This window comes from Cupressus sempervirens, chromosome 1 (genome assembly GCF_028749045.1).
Source record: "Cupressus sempervirens isolate cs-2001-9-10 chromosome 1, ASM2874904v1, whole genome shotgun sequence".
In the NCBI taxonomy this organism is placed as follows: domain Eukaryota; kingdom Viridiplantae; phylum Streptophyta; class Pinopsida; order Cupressales; family Cupressaceae; genus Cupressus; species Cupressus sempervirens.
In genome coordinates, this window is record NC_143118.1 from 138,904,940 (window position 1) to 138,932,921 (window position 27,982).

General features: G+C 38.8%; 2 protein-coding genes across 2 annotated transcripts; both read right to left on the bottom strand.

Moving 5' to 3' along the window:
• On the bottom strand, positions 1–27,982 carry LOC149576570 (uncharacterized). Its single transcript, XM_089817893.1, has 5 exons — positions 27,161–27,982; positions 2,651–2,909; positions 2,314–2,484; positions 1,855–1,992; positions 1–1,422 (listed from the first exon to the last, which is right to left on the bottom strand). Exons 1-5 carry the CDS (start codon positions 27,569–27,571, stop codon positions 734–736), a joined length of 1,668 nt encoding a protein of 555 aa, XP_089674019.1. The 5' UTR covers positions 27,572–27,982; the 3' UTR covers positions 1–733.
• On the bottom strand, positions 14,503–16,320 carry LOC149576571 (uncharacterized). The gene is made up of 3 exons (XM_089816725.1): positions 15,725–16,320; positions 15,186–15,592; positions 14,503–15,052 (listed from the first exon to the last, which is right to left on the bottom strand). The coding sequence occupies exons 1-2, from the start codon at positions 15,791–15,793 to the stop codon at positions 15,188–15,190; spliced, it is 474 nt and encodes a 157-aa protein (XP_089672851.1). The 5' UTR covers positions 15,794–16,320; the 3' UTR covers positions 14,503–15,052; positions 15,186–15,187.

Consider the following 27,982-nt stretch of genomic DNA (forward strand, 5'->3'; position numbering starts at 1 on the left):
TGAAACAATATGCTCTTTGAATACAACTAATAATAGATATACTTCACATCAAGCAGTGCAGGTTCACAGTTTTCCATTGCTTTCCAGAATGCAGCAGATAAGGTATATCCCCAGAAAATTGTATATGAGATATATCCTCAGAAAATTAATTTCAAAAGTACATTTCTTCTTTCTTGGTATGATATAACCACGCCTGCCGTTATAAGGGAGCTGCAAGTCATTAATTCAAGGACACACTTCAAGAATTACGGAATCTCCTTGGAATTATTTATACGGCAGTGATATGTCAATCAGCAAGTGAATCTCTGCTGCTACGTTCAACTCAGTCATTAGCATTGTGACAACTGATTTCTCATTTTAGCATAAAACTTTAAACATCACTAAGTGAATCTCCTTGGATTTATTTATATGGCAGGGATATATATCAATCTGCTGCTACATTGAACTCAAGATGATGTATGTGACAACTGATAGAGCTGCAACATTAACTGCAGAAGGGGGGCAACCCCTAGTGCACATGGTAGACAGATAGGTTTGAAGTCGTGGGTCACCCTCATGGTCTCAGCTTCAATTCCGCCTCTGCGGCTGTTCTGCACCCATGAGGGACTAGTCTCACCCTAAACTTGTATCGGTCACTGGTCATCACTGGCCTTAGGCTGCAGAGACACCCCCATGTATAAAAAAAACAAACAAACATTAACTGCAGAAGTTGATGGTACATGAATAAAATTGGTTACTTTTCTGCAAATGGTACACGAATATGTCCCTTAAGATTATGAATGTTTTCTGTGAGCCAAGTGCCAATGCCTTTCTTGCTCCCAATTCGTTGGTTTGGATGATTCTCAGATTCAAATCCATCTGCTACAATTGATCTGTTTTGTCCACTTCCTCTTTGTAAAAAGCTTTTAGCAGAGGAGCAGTGTAAACTTAGTTGTCTACTAATCTGAGGAAGAACCTGCCTAAGAGGAATGTTGGGCTGTTCAGGTGAAGCGGGAGATTGTGCTGAATGGGGAGGATCGCCAAAATGTAGCTTGCGAATCAACTTGTTTTCAGAGGTTTTAGGAGATGCTGCAGGTGTAGGTTGTCCAAGTTTACTGGGCGGTGTGAAGAAATGATCTTTAGATTGTGGAGGGGTGGTTATGTAGGAAGTGGAAGTTTGAGACACGGCCTGTTTACAAGGTGTGATTTTTGAAGAAGTCCTGGAAATCTTTTTCTTGTTTACATAATCAGGAATGATGCCAGTTGTTGCTGTATTCCTTTCCCCTGAAATCTGCAAGGATTTCTTGATTTTTCTTTTTAAGTCAGAGATTTTGTCAGTGGTAAGAACTGGGACTGTAAGAGTACCCTTCACATGCCCAGATTGGGTTCTTATTAGCTTAAATTTTCTGGCAGCGGGCCTTTGCACAGGTTCCTCTAGATGTTCTGCAAGAAATAAAGATCTGCGATTAAAATATGACGACTTGTCTCTTAAGAGGCCAAAGAACCGGGAAGGATGAAACCAACACACAATTAAATACAACCTGTTTGAAATTTATTCTGGGTAGATTCTGTTGTTCTTTTTCATCAACATTTCGGATCCACACTCCCTGATCCATCAATAGAACGTTGCAAGAGAGCATAAGGAGCATAGGGATTTTTCGCTCCTTATGCTACTCTTGTAACACCCTGATGATGGACCATGGAGAGTAATCCGAAACATTGGTGATATAAACTCCAATGTAATATCCAGGAAAAAAAAAAAACTCAAATAATCTCTATCGATTGTGGAATTTTGCTATCATTACTTGATCTACTTGAGGCAGGAATCTAAAGAGACAAAATTTAATAAATTCTGCATAACGCAAATTAAATCACCTGATTTGTCCTCTGATTGAGTTGTAGAAGCTAATCTTGCAGGAGTTTTCCCTGGGCTCTTCAGAACATTCACATGGAATGTACATTCTGGATAGATGAAGTAGTCTGCAAGAACTTTCTTCTCCTGCAATACCTTGCCTGTCACAAGATTAAATTTTAATTTTCCTTTCTTTGTTTTTATCTTGCACAAAACTCCTCAAAATGAAAATTATTGAAGCTCCTCAAAACTACTTTGTTATAAGAACAATTGCACCTCTGCAGATATTTTGTTTTTTCTCCAGATATTGTGATATGAATAAAGAAAGCTGCATCTTATAACAAATTTAGCTAGCAGCCCACTGCAAAGCAGGCCTAATATAATGAAACATTTAAGAGTGATTCACGTATAATTACTATATTAGGGCAATTTTCAAACAAATTCTAAAACCAATAAAGCATACAATGTTTTGATATGCTTACCATTAAAAATAATTCGCTGCTTCCAGTGAGGGATTCCCATGCGAGATTCAACAATCTGCATAATACTTCCAACTAGATATGAAGGCTGGACTACAAGAGTTGAGGTTTGTTCATTGCTAAAATGCAGAAAAACGACCATGTGGCAATGGGCTTGGTCCAAATTGCTGTCTCCTATATTTGAGCACAAAGAAGTTTCAAATCATAAGCAAATAAGACAAACAGAAGTTTAAGTTGTTTGGGGCTATAAGACACACAGAAGTTAAGTTGTCTGGGGCTGTTTTTGCTTATGAAATCCCTAAAATGATATAAAAGGCTTGTTTTAAACCAAAAAGTTTACCTGATTTACAAAGATCAATAATACTGCCCTCATAAATTGCATGAAAACCTTCAAAGTCGTTGATATGGAATTCATCATGCATGACTCGTCCAACTGAAGACAAGAGTTGATGAGCTGCTGGAATCCCAGTCATAGACTCAAGTCTTTGTTTCAGTTCTGAGACCCTTGCTGAAGGACGAATCCCCACTAGGGGTAGAATCCCATCCTTGGTTTCTACAAATATACGGCCACCTTCTGCAGATAAATGCTCTGGAAGAATCTGCGGGATAAATTATCACAAGTTTCAATAACCTGTTTGCTAAGCTCCAATGCCATAAAAAAGTTGAAGCACATGTAACCCAATATGAACCCTGGTTCAAATGTCATGGTTGACATCAATCCCTGTGTGTTGTCATGGTTGACATCAATCCCTGTGTGTTGTCTGACAGAAATATAATGAAATTAATAAACTAAAGGTTAATGAAGGTTCGGATCTGCTGGATTGTAGGATACTAATGGATGACATTCAAAACATAAATTAATAATACCAAGTTTGAACAGAGATCAAATTTCATGGGTTGACATCAATCCCTCTAGGCTATATTAGGGCAATTGTTCAATAAGCACGAGGAATCTGAAATCTAGCAGGAAGTATAATGAAAATTAGTAGACTGATTGATGAGGGTTCAAATCTACTGGATGCTAATGGGTGACATTCAAAACATTTATTTATGATGCCAAAGTATTGAAATATCATAAAACCATTAGGATTAACCGTTAAAGAGTTCATGCTTGCACAATTCATTTCCCTATCTATGATTGGAATGAATTTCTATTTGTTACATCAATCCCTGTGTGCTGTCTGACAGAAATATAATGAAATTAATAAACTAAAGGTTGATGAAGGTTCAGATCTGCTGGATTGTAGGATACTAATGGATGACATTCAAAACATAAATTTATAATGCCAAGTTTAAACAGAGATTACCATTTCATGGGTTGACATCAATCCCTCTAGGCTATATTAGGGTTCAATAAGCACAAGGAATCTGAAATCTAGCAGGAAGTATAATGAAAATTAGTAGACGGATTGATGAGGTTTCAAATCTACTGGATGCTAATGGGTGACATTCAAAACATTTATTTATAATGTCAAAGTACTGAAATATCATAAAACCATTAGGATTAACCATTAAAGAGTTCATGCTTGCACAATTAATTTTCCTATCTATGATTGGAATGAATTTCTATTTGTTACACAGACACTATGGTTCAAATTTCATGGGCTTGACATCCCTTTGGAATATATTACTTAGGGCTCAATAAGCACAAGGAACTCTAGAAATTTGTCAGCAAGCACAGTAAAAATTAGCAGACTGAAGATTGATAAAGGTTCAAATCTGGTGGAGATTAATGGGTGGCATGAAAACATACATTTACAATGCCAAGTGTTGAAATGTCATAAAAGCATTAGTATTAATCATCAGAGACTGCATGTTTGCACAATCCATTTCCCCTTCTATAACTGGAGTGAGTTTCTATCTGTAATCATATCATTTGTCCTGATGATAAAACAGTTGAAGCACACGTAAGCGAATATGAACAGAGGTTCAAATTTCGTGGTTGACATCAATCCCTGTGTGCTGTCTGAAAGAAATATAATGAAATTAGTAAATTAAATATTGATGAAGATTCAAATCTGCTGGATTGCAGGATACTAATGGATGACATTCAAATCATAAATTTATACAGAGATTCCCATTTCATTGGTTTATATCAATCCCTGTAGGCTATATTAGGGTTCAATAAGCACGAGGAATCCAAAATCTAGCAGGAAGTATAATGAAAATTAGTAGACTGATTGATGAGGGTTCAAATCATAAATTTATAATGCCAAGTGTGAACAGATGTGTGGATTACAGAATATGAATTTGTGAATGTCAAGCCTTGAAATTGCATAAAATCTTTTTGGTTACCAAAAGAAACTTACTCGAGTTACTAGATTTATCTTTATTTGTTTTGACTAGATGATACACAGGGTTCAATAGGAAACCTGAGCTTAAAATCTTATCAGGACACTCTGATTTAAAGCTCAGGAACCCAGAAAAATTAACCACGTGATATGCTCAGAATATGCATAACCCTTAGGCTATAACAATAAAAGCTTTAGACATACACAGATTAATTTTGTCTAAAAAATTATTTTACTATAGCTGATAGTAAGGGATCAATCAGAATCCTATCTTGTTCGGTCACCCTGAGTTGATTGCCAGAAGCAGAGGAAATTTTAGCACATGGTTACATTTAAGAGTGGCATGCATTGAAATGTCACAAAATCTTTAGTCTTGATAAAAAGCTTCAGTTTAAATTTAACCTCAGCTTATCAGGACACCCAGAAAAATTTAACCACATGATATGCTCAGAATATGCATAACCCTTAGGCTAACAATAACATACACAGGTTTATTTTTTCTAAAATATTATTTATTATAACTGATTGTAAGGGATCAATCAGAAATCTATCTGGTTCGGTCACCCTGAGTTGATTGCCAGAAGCAGAGAAAATTTTAGCACACGGTTACATTTAAGAGTGGCATGCATTGAAATGTAACAAAATCTTTAGTCTCAATAAAAAGCTTAAGTTTAAATGTAAACTGTGGAAGTCAACTGCTAAACACCTTAAGAAAGAAACATTGAAAATTAAAGCACATGGTGTGCTTAGAAATTTACATTTAGAAATGAATTCTATTGAAATGTCAAATTTAAGAAATTTAAAATTGGGAAACTCAACTGCTAAACCAAGCTCATTAGGACCCCCTTAAGATCCAAACAAATGATTATGTGCCCATAGTTTCTCCCGTACATCACTGGAGACAGTTTATCATAGTAAATGGTAAAAAATTTCTCTTTAAAGATTAAACCTTAGATCTATGCAGCCTTTAAGTTTCCATTTTACTCATTTCAAGGTAACAAAGGAGAATCGGGACTGAATTGCGAAACCCCAGCTTACTAGACATTCACTGAATTGAAGCTCAGGCAACCAGAAGTACACACATGTATAGAATATGCTTTTATATTTAATCTAACAAAACCCTTGAAGAAAACAAAAAAAGTAAAAACCTGAGACTCGACTTAATTAGATCCATTAATTATCTAAGCTGATGAGTCTCACTGCTCAATTGGCAACCTGAGTTTATTAGGACACTAGCATGATATGTTTATAACTTTAGACCAACTCCTGAATTTTGTTTTAATCTATTTTGAACTGCTGAGGCTCAGGACTAATTTGGAAATCTTATTAGGACACCCTCAGTTAAGGCTCAGACATGGAGAAAATTGAAAGCATATGGTATATGTTTAGAATGTAGATTTATGAATATCAAGTATTTTGAACTGCTGAGGCTCAGGGTTCATTTGGAAATGTTATCTTATTAGGACAACCTCAGTTAAGGCTCAGACGTGGAGAAAATTTAAAGCATATGGTATATGTTTAGAATGTAGATTTATGAATATCAAGTATTGAAATGTGTAGACTCTACAGACCATAAATCTATGCAGGCTTCGTAGAATTTTTTATTTTGAGCTGATAGAAGTTGTGGGGCTCAACAAGTAAATCGAGCTCATTAAGACACCTTGAGATTTATATACTTGATTCTGCACCCACAGTTTCATTTCCCTGAAAGCCAGCTTAAGTTTGAAGAAGATAATGAGCAAAGCTTAAGCTCATGAGGAACAATTGAGCCCTATGAAAATTAGATGGGCACATATCCTTCAATCCTAGAGTATACAGCTATGCTTGACGTATATAACCAAGAAATGTACCAAAATGACGAGCTATCAGAGTTTTAAGGCTCATATCTACTATATGGATCTCCTAAGGCAAAAATCCTTTTGATAGAATTCTTTAAAGCAGAAGTGAAGATGTGGTTATGTTGTAATTAATACAGAGCACAATTGAGTGTAGCCCATGTTTACAAACCTTGCGAATGTGGTTCAACCATCTGGTTATGCTGTAATTAGTACAAAGGAGAATTGAGTTTGGCCCATGTTTATAAGCCCTGAAAATGGAGAAAATCACCATTTATTTTGCATGGTGGCACTCAGACAATCTTAACTCCAATTTTCTACCTTCTTTTACTTTTTGCAAATGCCAACCACTATACGGAACACTTCCAAGCCATCCAAATAGTAGAGATTTGGCATTATGTTTATCAATGTATGGACACCTATTGCCTCTTCTTTTCGTCCACTTAGAATTTTATCTGCAAATGACTTTCTATATCCATTATAGCAACTGGCCATCTAACTCTCTGAAAACTACTTAAGCATGCAAATGATTATCATATGCACTGGATCATCTATCTATGATATGGGAAATTGTGAACAATAGAGAGATGGAGCCTCTTTTCTCACTCATTATTAAATATTCCAAATTCCAATAAAAATCAATTCATCTAATATAGCTTACAATATTTTTAAATTTGCCTGATGAAGTTGGGCACGTAGAGTGTGGCCCATGTTTACAAACCTTGAGAATGTAGGTCAAGTTTACCATCAATTTATGTTTTAGTTAGTACAAAGCACAATTGGGTTTGACCCATGCTTATTAACCTTGAAATTGGAGAATCTCATCATTTATTTTGCATGGAACACATGAAATGAAGTTGGCACTCAGACAATCATAACTCCAATTTTCTACCTTATTTTACATTTTAGTGAATGTCCACCAATGTATATGGGGGCATATACAAGCCATCGAATTTATGGGGATTGGACAATATATCTATCAATAACATGCCTAACATGCCTATCACCCTACTACTCACTCTTCTTTTTATTAACATGCCTAACATCTACACAATATAAATTCTTATTAAAACTAAATTTTCAATTCCTGATTGCCCTTGAAATGTGTGTCATTGTCATCTAAAAACACAATATACACTTCGGGATGTCAGCAACCATCAAAATTAAGTTTGTTGCCTTGTCTAAATAAGGTACATGCCCAATTTTATCACCCAAATGGAAATTTTAATATTTAATAATAAGTGAGAAATGGGCTCCTTCTCTCTACCATTCACAACTCCCCATATCATAGATAGATGATCTTGTTCATACGTTAATCATTTCCATGTAAGTAGTTTTCAAATAATAGATGTTAAATTGCTATGATAGAGATCATTGGTGGCTGTGGAGCAACAAGATAGAAAGTCACTTGTAGAGAAACTTTTAAATGGACAAAAAGAAGAGGAAGTGGGTATTTGTTAAGCAGTAAACTAATGTAGAAAATTAGAGCTGTGATTATCTCAATGCCAACTTCCTCTCACGTGTTCCCTACAAGATATATGGTGAGATCTCTATCTTTATTTTTGGCACATAAACCAATTGAATGTGACCCCATGTTTTATTACAATAATAGATAAGACGTCTATTATTAGTTAATGGTTATCTTGTAAATATCTTTAGCTTTAGTTTGCTTTCGTTTTTTGCTTTCTCTGGAATAGAATGTTTCTATTCTTTATGATTGTTTCCTAAGGAAACATCGTCTCTTCCTTTTGTATAAATTGACCTTTCGGTCTCTGTTATTAATAAGCAAGTATTTACCAATTACCTTGTAATATGGTATCAGAGCTAAATACTTAAATTTTTTTGGAAAAATTTATAATTTCTTCTTGAAATTATTTGTTTAAATTTTTCCAAAATTATTTCAGCTAATTTCTCCAAAACCCACCTAGGGTTTTTCTGCTTGGAGAAATTCCCGAATTACGGGTCTGCAAATCGCATGGAAATCGTGGCCATTTTTTGGAGACTCGTGTTTTTGGGGTGAAAATCTGCATGTTTCTATATCAAATCTTCATGCTCTTAGCCCTCTCAGTCTGTCATCGTGCTCTGGGAAGCAGATTCGACCATTTTTCATCAAGAAATCTGAAGTTTTTTCAAGCTTTTTTCAGCTAGGGCCTTTTTTTTTCGAAACCCTAATTTTTGGGGTCGAAAATTTTTTTGTTTGCAAATTCTTGCTGGGTTTTTCGAGAGCTCAACTGGGTTGTCGTCCTTTTTTTCTGGGTGCCTCGATTTTCGAGCCAGCGGATTCAGAAAATGACAGCAGATTCCTTCTGGGTTTTTCAAGCTTTCTTTTGGGTCATTCTCTGATTCTTTTGGGTCTTCCGTATTTTTGCCTCGAAGAACGTGCCTTCACAAATTTTCACAGTTTTTCATTGAAAAACGTGCCATGGCATCTCTGACAAATATTCTGCTCGAGCATAATTCCAAATTCAATGGTCGCAATTATGGAACCTGGAAGCAGCGCATCATTGCAATCTTCGAATATCGAAACACCGATCAACTTGTTCTGGGTGTTAAGCAGCGTCCGACTTCTCCGGGTCCTGAACAATCGAGAGGCAGTAATGCTTCTCAAACTCTCCGTAGCTGATGACCAGCTTTCTCAGATTCCATCCGGCAAGACAGCGGCCGAAATCTGGACACATCTAAAAGGTCTTCATGAGACTTCCGACAAGAGCAGAGCCTTCTTTCTGAAAAACACTCTGTTTTCTATTGTCATGGATGAGCGCACCTCGCTCCAGGCACACCTGAATCGAATTCAGGAAATCCGTGATCAGTTACTTGCCATCGGTCGCAAGATGGAGGAAGAGGATATTGTGGTAATCACTCTTCGGAGTTTACCAAATTCCTATGAGCATTTTATCAAGACTCTCAACATCACATCTACTGGTGTTGATCTAAAGTTCACTGATCTCTGCACCCTGCTACTTCAGCAAGATCGGTGGAAACAATAGTTCGGTAGCAGCTCCAGTTCCACTTCCACTGGAGCAAGCCTTTGCTGCGAAATCCTTTCAGAAGGATAAGGGCAAGTTTCAGCAACCATCTCAGCAGAAGTCTTCTGCTCCAGTATCCGATGGTACCAAAAAGAACATTCAATGCAACTATTGCCACAAGTATGGTCACATGAAGGTTGCATGTCGGAAATGCTTAGCTGCCTAGTCTAAGCAATCAGGTTCGCAACCCAAAGCGAACAGTGCAGAGCACACTGAGCAGGTGGAATCTGCCTTTTACGCCTTCATGGCTAAAAGACCCGCAGATCATGTACAGTCATCTGCCTGGTACATTGATTCAGGTGCCTCTCGACATTTCACTCACCGCAGAGACTGGTTTACTGACTACCAGCCTTATTCAGATTCTGTTATCTTTGGTGGTGGAGAAGAGTACACGGTTGTTGGTAAAGGCAACATTCAAATTCAGTCTGTTGGGAGGAAGCTCATATTCCTTGATGTGTACTACGTTCCAGGGATGGAACTAAATCTACTCTCGGTTAGTCAGTTGCTACGACATTCTCCACACTTGGCAGTCACCTTCAGTTCACATCAGTGCACCATCACTGATCGGGCGACTAAGTCTACTGTTGCAGTTGGTCTTGAGGATCATGGTCTTTTCAGACTTACTGATTCTGGTGATTCTCAGGACTTAGCTATGGCTGCTCGGCGATCTTCCATCAGCACACTTTGGCATCAGCGATATGGGCACTTAAATGTGCATTATCTCTCACAACTTGCTCGGGATGAGCTTGTTCTTGGTTTGCCAGAGATTCAAACCCAACACCTTGGAGTTTGTGACGCATGTCAGGCTGGGAAGCAACATCGCACACCTTTCCCCAGTGGCGATTCTTGGCGAGCTTCTCAAGTACTTCAACTTGTTCATGCTGATATCTGCAGCCCTATGGCCACTCCTTCTGTTCTTGGGTACAGGTATTTTCTGTTGTTTGTAGATGATTTCAGTAGAAAAATGTGGATGTATTTCCTTAAAAAGAAATCCGATGCATTTATTGTATTTCAGAAGTTTAAACCCTTAGTTGAAAAAGAGTCTGGGAAATCTATTATTACTCTTAGATCAGACAATGAGGGGGAATTTTGTTCTAATGTTTTCTCCAGCTTCTTGGATACACATGGCATCCAACGCCAGTTCACCACACCCCACACGCCACAACAGAACAGTGTAGTTGAACGTCGGAACAGGACAATCACCGAGATGGCTCGTTCCATGCTCGAACACAGACATGTTCCAAAGCGTTTTTGGGCAGAAGCAGTTAACATTGCAGTTTATCTGTTGAACCGGTCACCCACAGTGGCGGTCAAAAGTAAAACTCCGGAAGAGGCCTGGTCAAGTCGCAAGCCCAGAATCAGTCACTTGAAGGTTTTTGGCTCTCTTGCTTTTGTTTGGATGCCTGATGCTTCACGCACCAAGTTGGATGCCAAGAGTCAGAAACTGATGCTTGCTGGATATAGCAGTCTTCACAAAGCCTACCGCCTTATTGATGTTGAGACATCTCGTCTCATATACAGCCGCGATGTAGTCTTTGATGAGCAGCGAGGACCATTCATGCTTGTTTCTCCTGTTCCTGATCCAGCAGTCCAGCCTATGCAGGTTCATGATTTGGGAGTTTGGCTTCCATTAGGTCCACCTGATGGGAGGGCTCCAGTAGCTCCTACAGCTCCAGTCCTGCTAGTGATACCTGTACAGCCACCTCCGGCTTCTCCTGCAGGATCACCTCGTTTTGAAGATGCTTCACCTGAGTTTGATCCAGATTCTTCTGATCAGGATCCTGCTGATCAAGCATCTCCTAGTACTACTGTTGGTCATTCTCCTCTCCGGCCTAAGTGGTGGGCTAAGACACTTGTTGATCTTCATGATGATGAGCTCATTGATGGGAGAACTAGTCGGAAAAAGAGCAAAACTATAGATTCTGTTAACTTTGCTCTTATGGCCAACATTCACAGTGTGTTTGAACCTCAAACATATTCCGAGGCTAAAGGAATTCCAGAGTGGGAACGGGCCATGCAATCTGAACACCAGAGCCTGCTGAAGAACAACACTTGGGTCCTTTCTGATCTTCCCCCAGGGAAGAAACCCATTAGCTGCAAATGGGTCTACAAAATCAAATACAAATCAGATGGTACTCTGGATAAGTACAAAGCTCGTTTAGTGGCAAAGGGCTTTTCTCAGCGTCAGGGCATTGATTATCAGGAGACCTTTGCTCCTACTGCAAAGATGAGCACCATCAGATTAGTCCTAGCCATGGCAGCACAATTTGGCTAGAAGGTCCATCAGATGGACGTAAAGAGTGCTTTCCTGAATGGTGATCTCCATGAAGAGGTCTACATGACGCAGCCTCCTGGTTTCAAGGTTGCTGGTAAAGACCATCAGGTTCTCAGATTGGTAAAAGCTCTCTATGGTTTGAAGCAGGTCCCTCGGGCATGGTACATCAAGATTGATACGTACCTCAGTGATCAAGGCTTCAAGAGGAGTTCTTCAGACTCAAATCTGTACATCAAGACTACTAACAGTGACATCATCCTTCTGGTTATCTATGTGGATGATCTGATCATCACTGGCAGTTCAACATCTTTGATTTAGGGAATCAAACAACACTTATGCCAGTCTTTTGATATGACTGACCTTGGGCTCATGCATTATTGCTTAGGTGTTGAAGTTTGGCAACAGTGTCCTGGTATATTCATCTCTCAGTCCAAATATGCCAGAGCCTTGTTAGACAAATTTCGAATGCAGGATTGCAAACCTGCGTCTACACCTATGGAGAAAGGTCTCAAGTTATCAGCCAAGTCTGATTCTCCTTCCGTTGATGATACTACGTATAGGCAACTAGTAGGCAACCTCATCTACCTATCTGCTACTAGGCCTGATATCAGCTTCGCAGTCAGCTATATTTCACGCTTTATGACAGCTCCTAAGGCTGATCATTGGATGGCAGCAAAGCGTGTGCTTCGTTATGTGAAGGGTACTTCTGATTATGGACTTCTGTATCCTTGGAGTTCTAATCCTAAACTTAGTGGGTTCACAGATTTAGATTGGGTAGGCTCTGTTGATGATAAAAAGTCAACATCTGGATATGTGTTCAGTTTGGGATCTAGTGCAGTCACATGGACCAGCAAGAAGCAGCAGGCAGTTTCTCTCTCTTCTACAGAGGCTGAATATAGAGGGACTGTTAAGGCAGGATGTGAAGCTGTCTGGCTTCGTCGGATGCTTGGGGATATGCAGATGTCACCAGCAGGACCGACTACTCTGTTTGTTGATAACGAAGGCGTTATCAAGTTAGCACGGAATCCAGTCTTCCATGAACGAACCAAGCATGTGGATGTTCATTGTCATTACATACGACAGCTGGTTGAAGACGGGACTATAGATTTGCAGTATGTTCCTACCTCAGATCAGACTGCAGACATTCTCACCAAGCCTCTTGGTCCTGATAAGTTTGTCAAATTCAGAGGACAGCTTGGTGTGTTAGATAGATTAACCATTAAGGGAGGGTATTACAATAATAGATAAGACGTCTATTATTAGTTAATGGTTAGCTTGTAAATATCTTTAGCTTTAGTTTGCTTTTGTTTTTTGCTTTCTCTGGAATAGAATGTTTCTATTCTTTACGATCGTTTCCTAAGGAAACATCGTCTCTTCCTTTTGTATAAATTGACCTTTTGGTCTCTGTTATTAATAAGCAAGTATTTACCAATTACCTTGTAATATGTTTACCATCTAGTTATGTTATAATTAGTACAAAGCACAATCCATTTCCCTATATATAATCGGAGTGAATTTCTAATTTTCTATTTGTAATCTTATCATTCATCAACCACAAAGACTTTTCAGATTATTTTAACTTTTTTTGAACTGATGAGGCTTAAGGATAGGTTGGAGACCACAACAATTTATTAAGGCCACAACCCAAGTTCAAACTCAAAATCCTAGAAATTTTCAAGCTAGAAATTTGTTACGAGTATAGATTTATGAATGTCAAATGTCAAAATGTCAGAAAACCTTTTTGGTCACTGTAAGAACCTTACTCAAGCTTATTCGATTTGTTTTATATTTTATTTTGACAGGGTGATGCTAAGGGCTCAATTATCAAACTTGAGCTTATTATGAAACTCTTGGTTGGAGCTCAAAAGCCCCAAAAAATTAAACCAAATGATATGCTCAAAATATACATAATACTTAGGCCGACAATCTAAGTAGCCTAATCGGGTATGAGAACGGGTATTGGTACGTGGGTACGAAACACTGGTACGACATAATTTTTTTTAGGTGTTGGGTAAGTCCACATATATATACAAAAAATCTATATATATATAATTTATGCATGTGTGCTGCTAGAAAACATACCAATATCAAAAACAAATTAAATTTAAAATTCAAATACCAACACATATGCTAGCAGCTAAACAAAACCATTATAAATTCAGATTTTGAAACATAAGTATTTAATTTGAAATTCAGTTTTCGATATCAAAAAAGATCGAGCTAGTGTCATTAAATATAGTTATTGTTAGCAATAGAAATAATACTAGAAATCACTGATCAGCTCACTAATCAGAATCATATGGGTCATCATCAATAGAAAGATTGTCATCAACATTGACATTAGATGATTGAATCCCACTGGTATTTGCACTAAAGATATGCTGGCTACTTAAATCCTCCATTGGTAAAGTTGGTGCATCAATCCTCAATAGACTTTGGTTCTACATCCCATAATTTTGCTGCCCCTTCCTTGTACTCATCATATTTGTGAGTAAGAAGGCGCAAGTTTGAATGCACATAGACTAAATCCTCAGCTTTGCTTGATGCCAACTGATTGCGCTTCACTAAATGGATGAAGGAGTATGTACTCCAATTTCGTTCAGCTGAAGATGAACTAGCAACCTAATGAAGCAAAGCAAAAGAAGATCTCATTGGAGTCTCTAAAATTTAAGTAAATCAAATGAGTTTGTTAATTTCAAAATGACAACCAGATTTAGAGTTTATAGTATATACAAACTTACCTGTGATAGAACTTTGATTGCCAAAATTTGGAGGTTTGGCGATTTGTGGCCATAAAGACCACCAAGAGTGAGTATCCTTCCTATACTTGTCACGAACAGCAGCAAGACTATCACCAGTGGATGGTACAAAATCAGCAAATTCACTTGTAATTGCATCCTCCATTTCAATATTAGGGAAGAGTTTAGCAATAGTTTTCCTAGCCCCTTCACCTACTTCTGCATCACGATATGGTGGCACCCTTGTTGGCAAAGCAAGAATCTCTCCACTATAATATTTGAGACTCAATGAGAAGGCAAGAGATGGAGTGGGGGAGGTCATTTTGTTCCATTGCTCAACACATTTTGTTCCATTTTGTATCATACCTAAGATGGGCTCTGTGAAACTAAGAAGGTATTCTGCACGACTCAACAAAGTTCCATCCAAAATCCTTCTCCTGATATCAGTTGCCCTCTCACTATTGGATTGCCTTCATGTGTTCCATTGGTGGCTGATCACCATACTAGAAAGTGCCTCTTGAACATTCACAAGCCGTCTCAAGACAATTGTATTTGATGTGAATCTAGTCTCGACAACCTATTTGAAAATTAGAAAAACAAGTAATTAAAAATAAAGAATATGTACATATATAGTTTTGCTGAAATAAATAAGATAATAAGTTATAACTAACGTAAAACATTAAATTGTAGTAATTGAATTTTTGGATTACCTTCAATAAGATGGAGTGGGGGTGGTCATTTTGTTCCATCGCTCAACACATATTAATTGCACCTCCTTGAAGAAGGTTTCTTCAGGGTCTTGCTCTTTTGCATTTATGACAGATCTCATATTCTCAATCATTGAGTCTATTCCATCATAAACCTCCCCCAAGCATGGCTTATCCATGTCAATAAAGCGTTTCATACCTAGGATGGGCTCTGTGAAACTAAGAAGGTATTCTGCACGACTCCACCAAGTTTCATCCAAAATCATTCTCCTGATATCAGTTGCCCTCTCACTATTGGATTGCCTCCATGTGTTCCATTGGTGGCTGATCACCATACTAGAAAGTACTTCTCGAACACTCACAAGCCGTCTCAAGACAACTGTATTTGATGCGAATGTAGTCTCAGCAACCTATTTGAAAATTAAAATAACAAGTAATTAAAAATAAAGAATATGTACATATATAGTTTTGCTGAAATAAATAAGATAATAAGTTATAACTAACGTAAAACATAAAATTGTAGTATTTGAATTTTGGATTACCTTCAAAAGCTCCAGTCGCGAGAATGATCTAAAAATAGCTTGGGAGAAGTGGTGGTTCGTTATGAACATTTGGATATCTTGAGCTTCATCATAAACTTGTTTGATCCAAGCTATTTTAGTACCCAACTTCTATAGCATGAGGTTGAGCAAATGCACCGCACAAGGTGTCCAAAATATATGTGGGAATTGTGTCTCAACTAACATACCAGCTGCTCTACAGTGCTTTGCATTGTTTGTTACAACTTGGACAACATTTTGAGGGCCTACTTCATTAATGCATTCTATGAGAATGTTAGCAATGAATTGTGCATCATTTACTTGGCCCTCACAATCAATAGCTTTTAGAAACATTGCCCCTTTAGGGGACGTTGCAATCACATTAATTAAGGGTCTGCTTTTTGCATCCTTCCACCCATTAGAAATAATGGACACTCCTGTTTCTTTCCATGAGGCTTTAATAGGAGCCAATAAAGTTTTTATATGCTTGACCTCCTTTGTCAATAAAGTGGTACGAACCTTCTCATAACCTAGGCCTGTGTACCCCATTGGAGCTTCATTTATTTTTCTTATCATGTCTTGCCAATAGGGTGATCTAACAAAATTGAATGATAAACCATTTGCATAGACGCACTGAAATGACCCTAGCTAATAAAGGTCACTAAAAACCAATACTGAACTGTGGCAATTCGTCAAATAGTTGGCAAACAGGCTCTGATACCACTGAAATGACCCTAGCTAATAAAGGTCACTAAAAACCAATACTGAACTATGGCAATTCGTCAAATAGTTGGCAAACAGGCTCTGATACCACTGAAACAGCCCTAAGAGTGATAATCACTAATGAAACAATAATAGACTATTTAACAGATGAGCTAGCTGTAACAGATTTACTAGATCATGATTGACATTATTAATATTCAGAACCAGTACTCCTTATCCCTAATAATAGTCTTGTTTGAGAAAATAGCAATTTGGGTACAAAAATTACAAAGGTTAAATGAATTACTTGTAACCCTTGATAGCCAGAGAAATATTAACCCAAACCTTATATGAAATGCTTGTTACTGGTCTGCTCTTATCTGCCCATGAAGTTCGCATCTCCCACCCTGACTCGAAATCTGATACTCAGAATTTCAAATACTGAAGAAGCTCAGTCCCGTGAGTTGCTAATAACCCTTCACGAAATGCTGCCGGCGGTTATCCAAATCGGGTTCAGGAATTCGCCCTTTTCCACACATCAGTACCCGTTGTCTATCACAGCGGAAACGGTGGTAGGCGGGCCTGTCTGTGAAGCCTTTGTAAGAGGACCAATGTAATGGACTCCAAAATCGGCATTCCCTTTCGTGATAATATGGTTCAGAAGAGATGTCTGCCGTACTGAGCTGCTACATGTGTTGTCTGATAGCCATTACAATCTGCTGCTTCTACCCTAGCACCATTCTGAAGTAAAATCTCTGCAACCTCGTCTTTAATTAATGAATCCGCCGTCTATTTCCCCCTGCAATTTCCTCCGGTGATTCCAGACTCTTACAAACAGCAGTAATGGCCGCGGTTGCTTGATTAGAATCGCCGTTTATTAACAGCTTCAATATATATATAACGGCATCTAAATTAACTTGATTCAATTCTGCTTCCGTCTTCGGAGAGGTCGCAATTTCTTTCGCTGTCCGCAATAGTTTGGCTCGGAATTTCTTGTTGGAGACCAAACCTAAACGGCTCCCATTTCCTGCGAAAGAAACCCTCAGTCCCGACTACAATGGTGAGACGATGTTAGCTGTAGCTGTTCCAGTCGTCACGCGAAACTCTGGAACTCACGTCGGCTTGCAGTTTTACTAAATAATCCTCACTATTCCTCACCCATGATATTCGCTGATGCTGGTGTTTGCTCAGTGTTGGTTATCAACGATGAACACTTATTCAATCTTCCGTCAAGAGATGATGGCGGTACTGATTACAGACTCGCCGTTGATACTCATATGCTGCAGAATTAAAGAGTTGTGACGATCACATAGATTGAGCCGTCTGGGTACGGGGAGAGCTATGCGGCCATTCTCATGCAAATTCGATCAGATATGGGAAAATGTGCTTCCAGCTTCCCTTCGAATCTCTCCAGTTCTGCAATTAGTTAATCCCCTTCTAACTAAACCTCCAATGATCAATGAATCGCAAGATTTGGCCTTAGGCCACAGATTTGTCCCTGATGAAATGACTGCAGCGTCACCTCCAATCTGCAATAATTCGGATGATATTTCACATCCTCAAAATCGCGTACCAATTGAGAGTTATCATTCTCAATGGCCAACTGTGACAATTGTAGAAACCCTAGGTTCCACAATGCACCCGTGATTGAATCACAACCTGAAAAATCAAGAGAGATAATCAACTGCCTAATTCGAATGGAGCCCCGGGGTGCCTATTTATTCTTTTCCCTCCATCCTCTCCAGAGACTTCTAGAACCTTTTTGATCTTATCTCTTAAGTGACTTTATTAAATATTTTTATAATCCAAGTCACTTTATTAAATATAAAGTTATTTATTTATTTAATTAAAATAATTAATTAGTCGTCCTTGGACAACCAGTATTAATTAAATTAATTAAATTGAACTGTCACCAAAAATTGGGGACATGACAGTCCGCCCTTCCTGAAATTGCTTGTCCCCAAGCAATGGCTGAACCATGACCCAATCAGTCTGCCTGGATCCCAAATGTAAATTTGTGTATCATCCCAATCCGCATCATACTCCCGTGGAGAAATCATCAATACCAGTAACTGAGAAACTGTACTCAACATGCAAACAACTGACACTTCTGATGAAATCATCTGAAAACCAACTGTAGATGTCAGTAGAAGAAACCATTCTGCGGAACTCAAGCCAACTGAAACATCAACTTTATCAAAACTCAAGCCCCTGTCAGAATGACACTTGCACCCAACTGCACTGTAGATATGACAACAGCTATAGGTACCTGAATTACTGCCATCAAATTCAATCTCTGAAAAACTGCTCCGAGTGTGTTGATGCTGCAGGCTGAATAACTTGCTACTACCACTTCTTTTTTCGAAAGTAAGGGCCAATCTATCCACTAATGGATGGTAAGAAACTGGAGCCAATCTACATCTGCGTGAAATAAAATCTTCTATCTCTATGTCAAAAGGAAAATGATGAGCGTACCCTACCGCATAACGCTGATAAGAACCTCCAAACTCTGCTGCTGGCTCATCATCACTGAACTGGGAATCAACAGATGGCTCCAATTTCTGACTCCGAGTGACTGTAGGTCGGATAGGATCCCATGCATTCTGCTCAACAAACACTTCCTCGAGATCCCTGTGAGGTAGCATAGTAGAAAGGACCCCTATAATCTTCTCAACCAATCTGGAAATAACACTAGTATCATGGATGAGAACACCTTCTGTCACTTCATGCGAGTCCAAATGAACACATGCACTATCCAGCAAATACTCCATGAACGGTTCAGTGCAGTAAAAATTATATGAGGAAACATTAACATACTCCCCTTTACACCACAACTGGTCCTCCCGTAAGGGTGGCATATTCAACTGTACCACACTATCAACTATCTGAGAAGAATCAATCTGAAAACTTGACTCTACCGGTATCCCAAACTCATTAAGACCAACTTCCTCCAAACCCTGAACATGTGTGTCAGTCTCAACAATAAGCTCCTCAAAAGCAACTGTAGGAGTGTACTTACCGTCATCTACCTCAGTAGTCAAATGAACTGGGTCTGGGGCTGGTTTTGACCGCAAATGCTCCAACTCCACGGTCACCTCCTTCAACTGAAACTGCGACTTCTGTAGATCTCGCTGTGTGTCCTCTAATGCCTCAGTAGTCGCTATGAGCCCTTGGGAAAGTTCACTCACCTCCTCTTCACGATCCAAGAGTGCCTCATATGCTGTACTCCCCCACTCAACCAAGTGATCACGGTCGGCTACCAATCGTAAATAATCCTGCTTCAAAATCCGAACAGCTTCACGCAGGGCATGAATCTCTGCCAAAGAAAAGTAACCACCGCTGGACTCATCTGTCATAGGAGAACCCCAACCAGTAACAGCCAACAACTAACGAGCAGTATCAAAATGCTCACAAGCGATAGCAATGTCTCGCTCACTAACTTTCAACTGGCTAACCACATGATGGCTTTGGCTAGACTGTCTTCTATAAACTCCTTCTAGAGCTCTTAAAGGAGTATCCTCAATATTAACATCCAGAGTGTCAAAATCTGTAGTTCTACTGTCAAGCTCTTCTGTACCTAAAGAATCTGTCAAGGAAGCTGAATCTTCAAAACTGTTCACTTCATTCTCCCGGATGTCATCAAGGTCAAAGCGATCCTGGGACTCATCTGTACATGCTTCCAAATATGAAAAACCTTCAACACCCTTCAGCAAGAATGGTCGTCTACATACATAAACCAAACCTAACACCGGTGTATAAAAACTAATACCAACATCGGACAAACTGCTGGCACAAGGAAAGACAACACCGTGTATGCTGCTAATCAAATCCATGATAGTACTTAAACAATTATGGCTACCATAAAGTGTTAAAGTTCTTTGGTTAACTGAATCCCAAACACTGCTGAAACATTCTCGAGTCCATATCTGTGAACAGGGGACAGCCGGTAACTTAAGCAAACTTCTTACCTGAATAATGTGACCAACTGGCTCTACGAACCTATCTGACCTTGTCCTTGTATCCTGGATGTGAATGCTAGATGAATGCGTAACATTATCAGCAACCAAATATGACCCATCAAATGTAGGAAGCTGAGTGTCAGACGTGCCAGATGAAACTAAGCTTAGCTCCATGCCATGCTCATTCCCATGTCTTTCCCTGTCCTGTAAAGCCAAAGTTTCTCGAGTGTCCTCAAGTTCGCGAGAAAGCTTGACAACTTCCTCCTCCCTCCTCAAGGCATCTGAATAGTCTTTGGCAAGGCTTAGAAGATGGTCACGATCTGATAGAAGATGTAAATAGCTCAACTTCGTCGTTCCCATTCCTTCACCAATTGCATGTAAGTCACAACAAGGAGAATTTGCCTGAACTCCCTTATGTCTTCCTTGTAACTGAATCATCTGGATGTGCTCTTCTAACATCTCCCGCATCCTGTCATGATGAGATAAAGAAGCCACAATACTATCTTTGCTTACCTTCAGCTGGCTGGACAAATCATGTGAAGTACTGCCATTCTCATCCTCATGTGACGAAGCATCTAACTGAGCCTGGTACTCTCTGTCAGCAAAATCATAAATGCTCGATGTCTGCTCATTTTCACCAGGTATCTCATCACCATGCACAATGACATCTTCATCATCATCTGAACTCACTTTACTGTAATCATTGCTTGTCGGAACCAAACTACCCTGAGTACATGAGACATCACCTTTGGGAAACTCGTATTCAACTGTCTCAACTTGAGTGTCAAGTTGACAGTTACTATCCATCAGCGTAATATCCTTCACCACTTCTTCCTGTGACCGAACTGAAGCCTCTGACTGGTTGCACACTTGTTTCTCGAACTCCTCATTAAGGTTCCTAGTAGCATCTCTCATTGTATCAGTCAACGCTTTGTGAGAAGATTTGTCAAAACGAAATCCAGTTGATTTATTCACCTTAGCTGGGTCGGACAGCCTGTCAAGCATACGGTGGTGTTTAACCAACAGTTCAGACATGTTATGTTTGATTTTTCTGAGCTCATCCTGAATGTCTGAATAGTCCTCCTTTCCACACTTCCGACTTTGCATACTGTGTCTATTAATGGTACAAGATTGTGTCCTTGGAGACTTTGTGTTGTATCTGTCCATCTTGGTTGAAGTAGAGTGCTGATCACTCATGTAAGTCGGTTCTCACCCCACAGGATGGCAAGAAAACCGCTCTGATACCATTGAAATGACCCTAGCTAATAAAGGTCACTAAAAACCAATACTGAACTGTGGCAATTCGTCAAATAGTTGGCAAACAGGCTCTGATACCACTGAAATGACCCTAGCTAATAAAGGTCACTAAAAACCAATACTGAACTGTGGCAATTCGTCAAATAGTTGGCAAACGGGCTCTGATACCACTGAAATAGCCCTAAGAGTGATAATCACTAATGAAACAATAATAGACTATTTAACAGATGAGCTAGCTGTAACAGATTTACTAGATCATGATTGACATTATTAATATTCAGAACCAGTACTCCTTATCCCTAATAATAGTCTTGTTTGAGAAAATAGCAATTTGGGTACAAAAATTACAAAGGTTAAATGAATTACTTGTAACCCTTGATAGCCAGAGAAATATTAACCCAAACCTTATATGAAATGCTTGTTACTGGTCTGCTCTTATCTGCCCATGAAGTTCGCATCTCCCACCCTGACCCGAAATCTGATACTCAGAATTTCAAATACTGAAGAAGCTCAGTCCCGTGAGTTGCTAATAACCCTTCACGAAATGCTGCCGGCGGTTATCCAAATCGGGTTCAGGAATTCGCCCTTTTCCACACATCAGTACCCGTTGTCTATCACAGCGGAAACGGTGGTAGGCGGGCCTGTCTGTGAAGCCTTTGTAAGAGGACCAATGTAATGGACTCCAAAATCGGCATTCCCTTTCGTGATAATATGGTTCAGAAGAGATGTCTGCCGTACTGAGCTACTACATGTGTTGTCTGATAGTCATTACAATCTGCTGCTTCTACCCTAGCACCATTCTGAAGTAAAATCTCTGCAACCTCGTCTTTAATTAATGAATCCGCCGTCTATTTCCCCCTGCAATTTCCTCCGGTGATTCCAGACTCTTGCAAACAGCAGTAATGGCCGCGGTTGCTTGATTAGAATCGCCGTTTATTAACAGCTTCAATATATATAAAACGGCATCTAAATTAACTTGATTCAATTCCGCTTCCGTCTTCGGAGAGGTCGCAATTTCTTTCGCTGTCCGCAATAGTTTGGCTCGGAATTTCTTGTTGGAGACCAAACCTAAACGGCTCCCATTTCCTGCGAAAGAAACCCTCAGTCTCGACTACAATGGTGAGACGATGTTAGCTGTAGCTGTTCCAGTCGTCACGCGAAACTCTGGAACTCACGTCGGCTTGCAGTTTTACTGAATAATCCTCACTATTCCTCACCCATGATATTCGCTGATGCTGGTGTTTGCTCAGTGTTGGTTATCAACGATGAACACTTATTCAATCTTCCATCAGGAGATGATGCCGGTACTGATTACAGACTCGCCGTTGATACTCATATGCTGCAGAATTAAAGAGTTGTGACGATCACATAGATTGAGCCGTCTGGGTACGGGGAGAGCTATGCGGCCATTCTCATGCAAATTCGATCAGATATGGGAAAATGTGCTTCCAGCTTCCCTTCGAATCTCTCCAGTTCTGCAATTAGTTAATCCCCTTCTAACTAAACCTCCAATGATCAATGAATCGCAAGATTTGGCCTTAGGCCACAGATTTGTCCCTGATGAAATGACTGCAGCGTCACCTCCAATCTGCAATAATTCGGATGATATTTCACATCCTCAAAATCGCGTACCAATTGAGAGTTATCGTTCTCAATGGCCAACTGTGACAATTGTAGAAACCCTAGGTTCCACAATGCACCCGTGATTGAATCACAACCTGAAAAATCAAGAGAGATAATCAACTGCCTAATTCGAATGGAGCCCCGGGGTGCCTATTTATTCTTTTCCCTCCATCCTCTCCAGAGACTTCTAGAACCTTTTTGATCTTATCTCTTAAGTGACTTTATTAAATATTTTTATAATCCAAGTCACTTTATTAAATATAAAGTTATTTATTTATTTAATTAAAATAATTAATTAGTCGTCCTTGGACAACCAGTATTAATTAAATTAATTAAATTGAACTGTCACCAAAAATTGGGGACATGACACGCACCTAGCTATCGCTTCATCAGCAATATCTCTAGCATCATTATTAAATGCCATCTCCAATGGTCCTCTTGCTCTCTTTGGATTACTAGTTTGATCTTCATTTCTCCTTATAAATGGATGGCTTTCTACAGCAATATCAGGAGCAGCACTAGGTGTATGTCTTTGAGATGATGAAGCATGCGACTTCCATGAGCCTCTTCCTTTGGTCTTAAGCAATAGATTCCCATACCCGCTTTCAATCCTTGCATCTGGTTCCTCTTGTTCCTTAATATATGCTGCTATTTTAGAAACCAGTATAGGTACCTTATCTTTTATTGGACAAGCTTTGATTCCCTTTCTAGGAATTGCACACAAATGCCCTTTCACGCGGCTGTATGAACTTGTATACTGCACATCACATCCAGGACATATCCAAATACATGTCCCTCCACCAGGAACATGCTTTAATATGTTCACATGCCTCCATAATGGTGAAGCTGGGTCAACAGTAAATGTAGGAGTAGTGCCTGCCATGTTAAATTTGAATAACTACTAGCACCCTGCAATTCATACAAGAATAACTTTTAAAACTTTACATTAAATTCCCATACCCGCTTTCAATCCTTGCATCTGGTTCCTCTTGTTCCTTAATATATGCTGCTATTTTAGAAACCAGTATAGGCACCTTATCTTTTATTGGACAAGCTTTGATTCCCTTTCTAGGAATCGCACACAAATGCCCTTTCACGCGGCTGTATGAACTTGTATACTGCACATCACATCCAGGACATATCCAAATACATGTCCCTCCACCAGGAACATGCTTTAATATGTTCACATGCCTCCATAATGGTGAAGCTGGGTCAACAGTAAATGTAGGAGTAGTGCCTGCCATGTTAAATTTGAATAACTACTAGCACCCTGCAATTCATACAAGAATAACTTTTAAAACTTTACATTAAAAAATAAATATAAAATCTAAGCAATTTGTATATATAAAAAATTAATATGAATATCCAAAACATACATATCCATATTAATATCTTATAATATACTTATATATATATATATATATATATATATATATATATGTTTATAAAAATATGATTATTTTAATGTGTTTATAAACTTGTATATATTTATATAAACATATTTTATAAAATAATAAATACACTAACCCTATCATATTTATAATATGATAAATATATAATTTAACAAACATATATAGTATATACAACCATTTATATTAATACAAACATAACTAATTAAAATAATCCTCTGAAAACAAAATAATAATATTGAAACTTTGGTAGTAAATTTTTTTTAAAAACCCCAAATAATATTGAATGGTCGACAATGGAGTTGGAAAAACCTAAGTTATAGTCGTGTAGATGAAGGTCGCCAGGATAATGGAGGCTGTTAGTTGCAGACATAAGTTGCAAACATAGGAGAGTTGTAGATGGTGGTCGCGTTAATAGAGGTCATCTGCTGTAGAAACACGTCACAAATGCGTTGATGGAGGTCATCTGCTACAAACACAAGCAAATGCAAGAGAAAGCAATAACGTGGTCGTGCGAAGTGAAAATAACAAAGAAAAACCCACACCGCGTCATGTTTTAACAAGATATTTTAGGGTTGTACCCATGGTCAAAGTCAAGGCATTGATGAGAGTTGACGTGGAATTACCACGTCAGCACAAAATCGCACACAAACGAAACGAAACGAAAAATTGATTCCTGTGCATGCCCATAGTCGATTCCCCTCGGTTTCTAATTCCGAATCGACTCATACTCGGAAACGATGGGCTGGAGGGAGCGATTCGACTACCTAGCCAACAATAAAAGCTTCAGACATACACAAGTCAGATTTTCTTTAATTTATTTATAGCTGATGATTGTTAGGGTTCAATCGGAAGTCTATCTTGTTTAAGGACATGGTGTGTTCAGCATTTACATTTACGAATGGCGTGCATTGAAATATCACAAATTTAAACTATGGAGCTAAACTCAACTATTAAACCAAGGTCATTAAATCTATGCAGTCTTTTTAAATTCTAATCGGGGCTCATTTGCAAATCCTAGTGTATTGGGAATACAATGAATTGAAATTAAGGAGTCTAGAAAGTTTTATGCACAACTATGTACAGAATACACTTTTAAATTTCATTGACTTATTTGTCAGAAGACCCTTAAAGTTATTAGAATCATTCTTTATTTGAGTTGATGAGCCTAAAGTTCTCAGTTGGCAACCTGAGTTTATTAGGGCAAAAATGTGAAATGTTCAGAATTTAATTTTTGATTATGAATGGCAAGTATTCGAATGTCACAGAATCTGTAGGGCTGCAATAATCTATTTTGGAACTGCTGAGGTTTAGGGCTCAATTAGAAATCTGATCTTATTAGGACACCCTAATAATTTATTCATTTTGAGGTAGTATCCGAGGACCAGGACTGAACTGCAAACCCCAGTTTAATAGGCATATACTGAATTGAAGCTCAAGGAACCCAGAAAGTTTTAGGTACACCCATGAACAGAACATGCATTTAAATTTCAATCATTGAATTGTTACAAAGCCTTTAACCAAAAAAAAGTAAAAACTTGAGACGGATTCATTCTTTATTTGAGGTAATGAGTGTCTCAATGCTTAATTGGTAACCTGAGTTTATTTGGACACAAGCGTGATATGTTCAGAATTTACTTTTTGATTTATGAATTGCAAATATTGAAATGTCACAAAATCCTCAGGTTTTCAATAATAGCCTTGGAAATCAGTTTAATCTATTTTGAACTGATCACTGCTCATTTGGAAATCTGATCTTATTATGGCACCCTGAGATGAAGCTCAAACGTGGAGAAAATTTGAAGCATATAATATATGTTTAGAATGTAAATTTATGAGTCATGCATTGAAATGCATAAAGGTCTTAAATCTAGGCAGGCATAGGCTCAACAAGTAAACTGAGCTCATTATGACAGCTTGAGATTTATATACATGATTATGCACCTTATCCTTGAGCTCACTTCCCCGTCCCCGAAAAGACAGCTTATCCTTGCCAGGCTGAGCCCCCGTCAACTTAGTTTAAAGAACATAATGATCATAAATTATCCAAACGAGCATAGCTTAACCTTGGAGGCAACAATTGAACCCTAGGAAAATTAACTTGGAGTCTTTGATACATATTCCTCAATCCTAGAGAACAAAGACGTATATACCAAGTACTGTATAAGGGTTATTCAAACAAAGGAATGTGCCAAGGCTATGGATTAGCACAGTTCAAAGCTCATCCCTGATCAAGGCAAAACACCTAATAATAGATTTCTATATTAATAAAGAAGGACCTCAAAAGAAGAAAAGATGAATACACATGATATGAAGATCAAATCTAGGGTTTGACACCCAGGTTCAAACTATCTGTTTATGTTTTGTTTATAAACCTCGGGCTCGTGTTTACCATCTGGTTAGAGCACAATTGAGAGTGACCCTTGAAAATGTGGGTAAATTTACCTAAGCAACTAAAGAAGAAAGAAAGAAAGAAAGAAAAAACTAACCTTCAGAGCTATACTTGACTTGTGGAGTATATGGTAGTCTTGTAGCCTCAAGTCATCCTGCAAACGTATACTTTTCCCAGATTCTAACCCCCAAAGTGTGCACGTATCTTCATCAAAATGAAGGCCGGGATTCTCAGCCTCCGTATTGCAGTCATATTTACAGTAGACATCCTCCACCGACTCATTCTCTTTCAGTCTCGTAAACAGAGGAGCAGAGATAGACTGTAAATGAGGAGGAATGTATAGATATTCTTCAATAAATTGTTTTATGGTAGATTTGACAGATAATTGGGTATCAAGATTGGGTATTAGGATGACTTTGGGGTGCTTGTTTTGGGTGGATATCGTTGAGAGTATGCTTGCTGTGGGCAGATGTTCCACTGCCAACGCCACAGAAATTATGCCCACCATGACAAGCCAACAGGATTCGAAGTGTAGACCTCCCAGAAGAGCAAGAAAACTTTGTTCTAGCAAATAAAGAGTAAAGAAGCAGCAGCGTGTGAAGAATATGGTGTAGAGAATTGAATGAATTTGTGTTGATGGCTTTGAAATCTCGGATCACTTCCAACGGTCACTGCCGGCAACGGCTGGATTTGCTTCTGATAATGGGACGTGTCAAAATGTTGTGTTTGGTTAATCGTGTTTCCAACGGTATCCCCTTCCGGATCACTAGAGTCGGATTAACAACGTACGATGGGAACAGGACGGCGTATATGAACTCCGAGCTCCGTGGAACCAATCTACACCTTACCTTGCCTGGTTCTTTTAGCCCTCTACAAAGAAGACGGTTCTGGCTGTGGGGCAATTTATTTGCACCCCTTC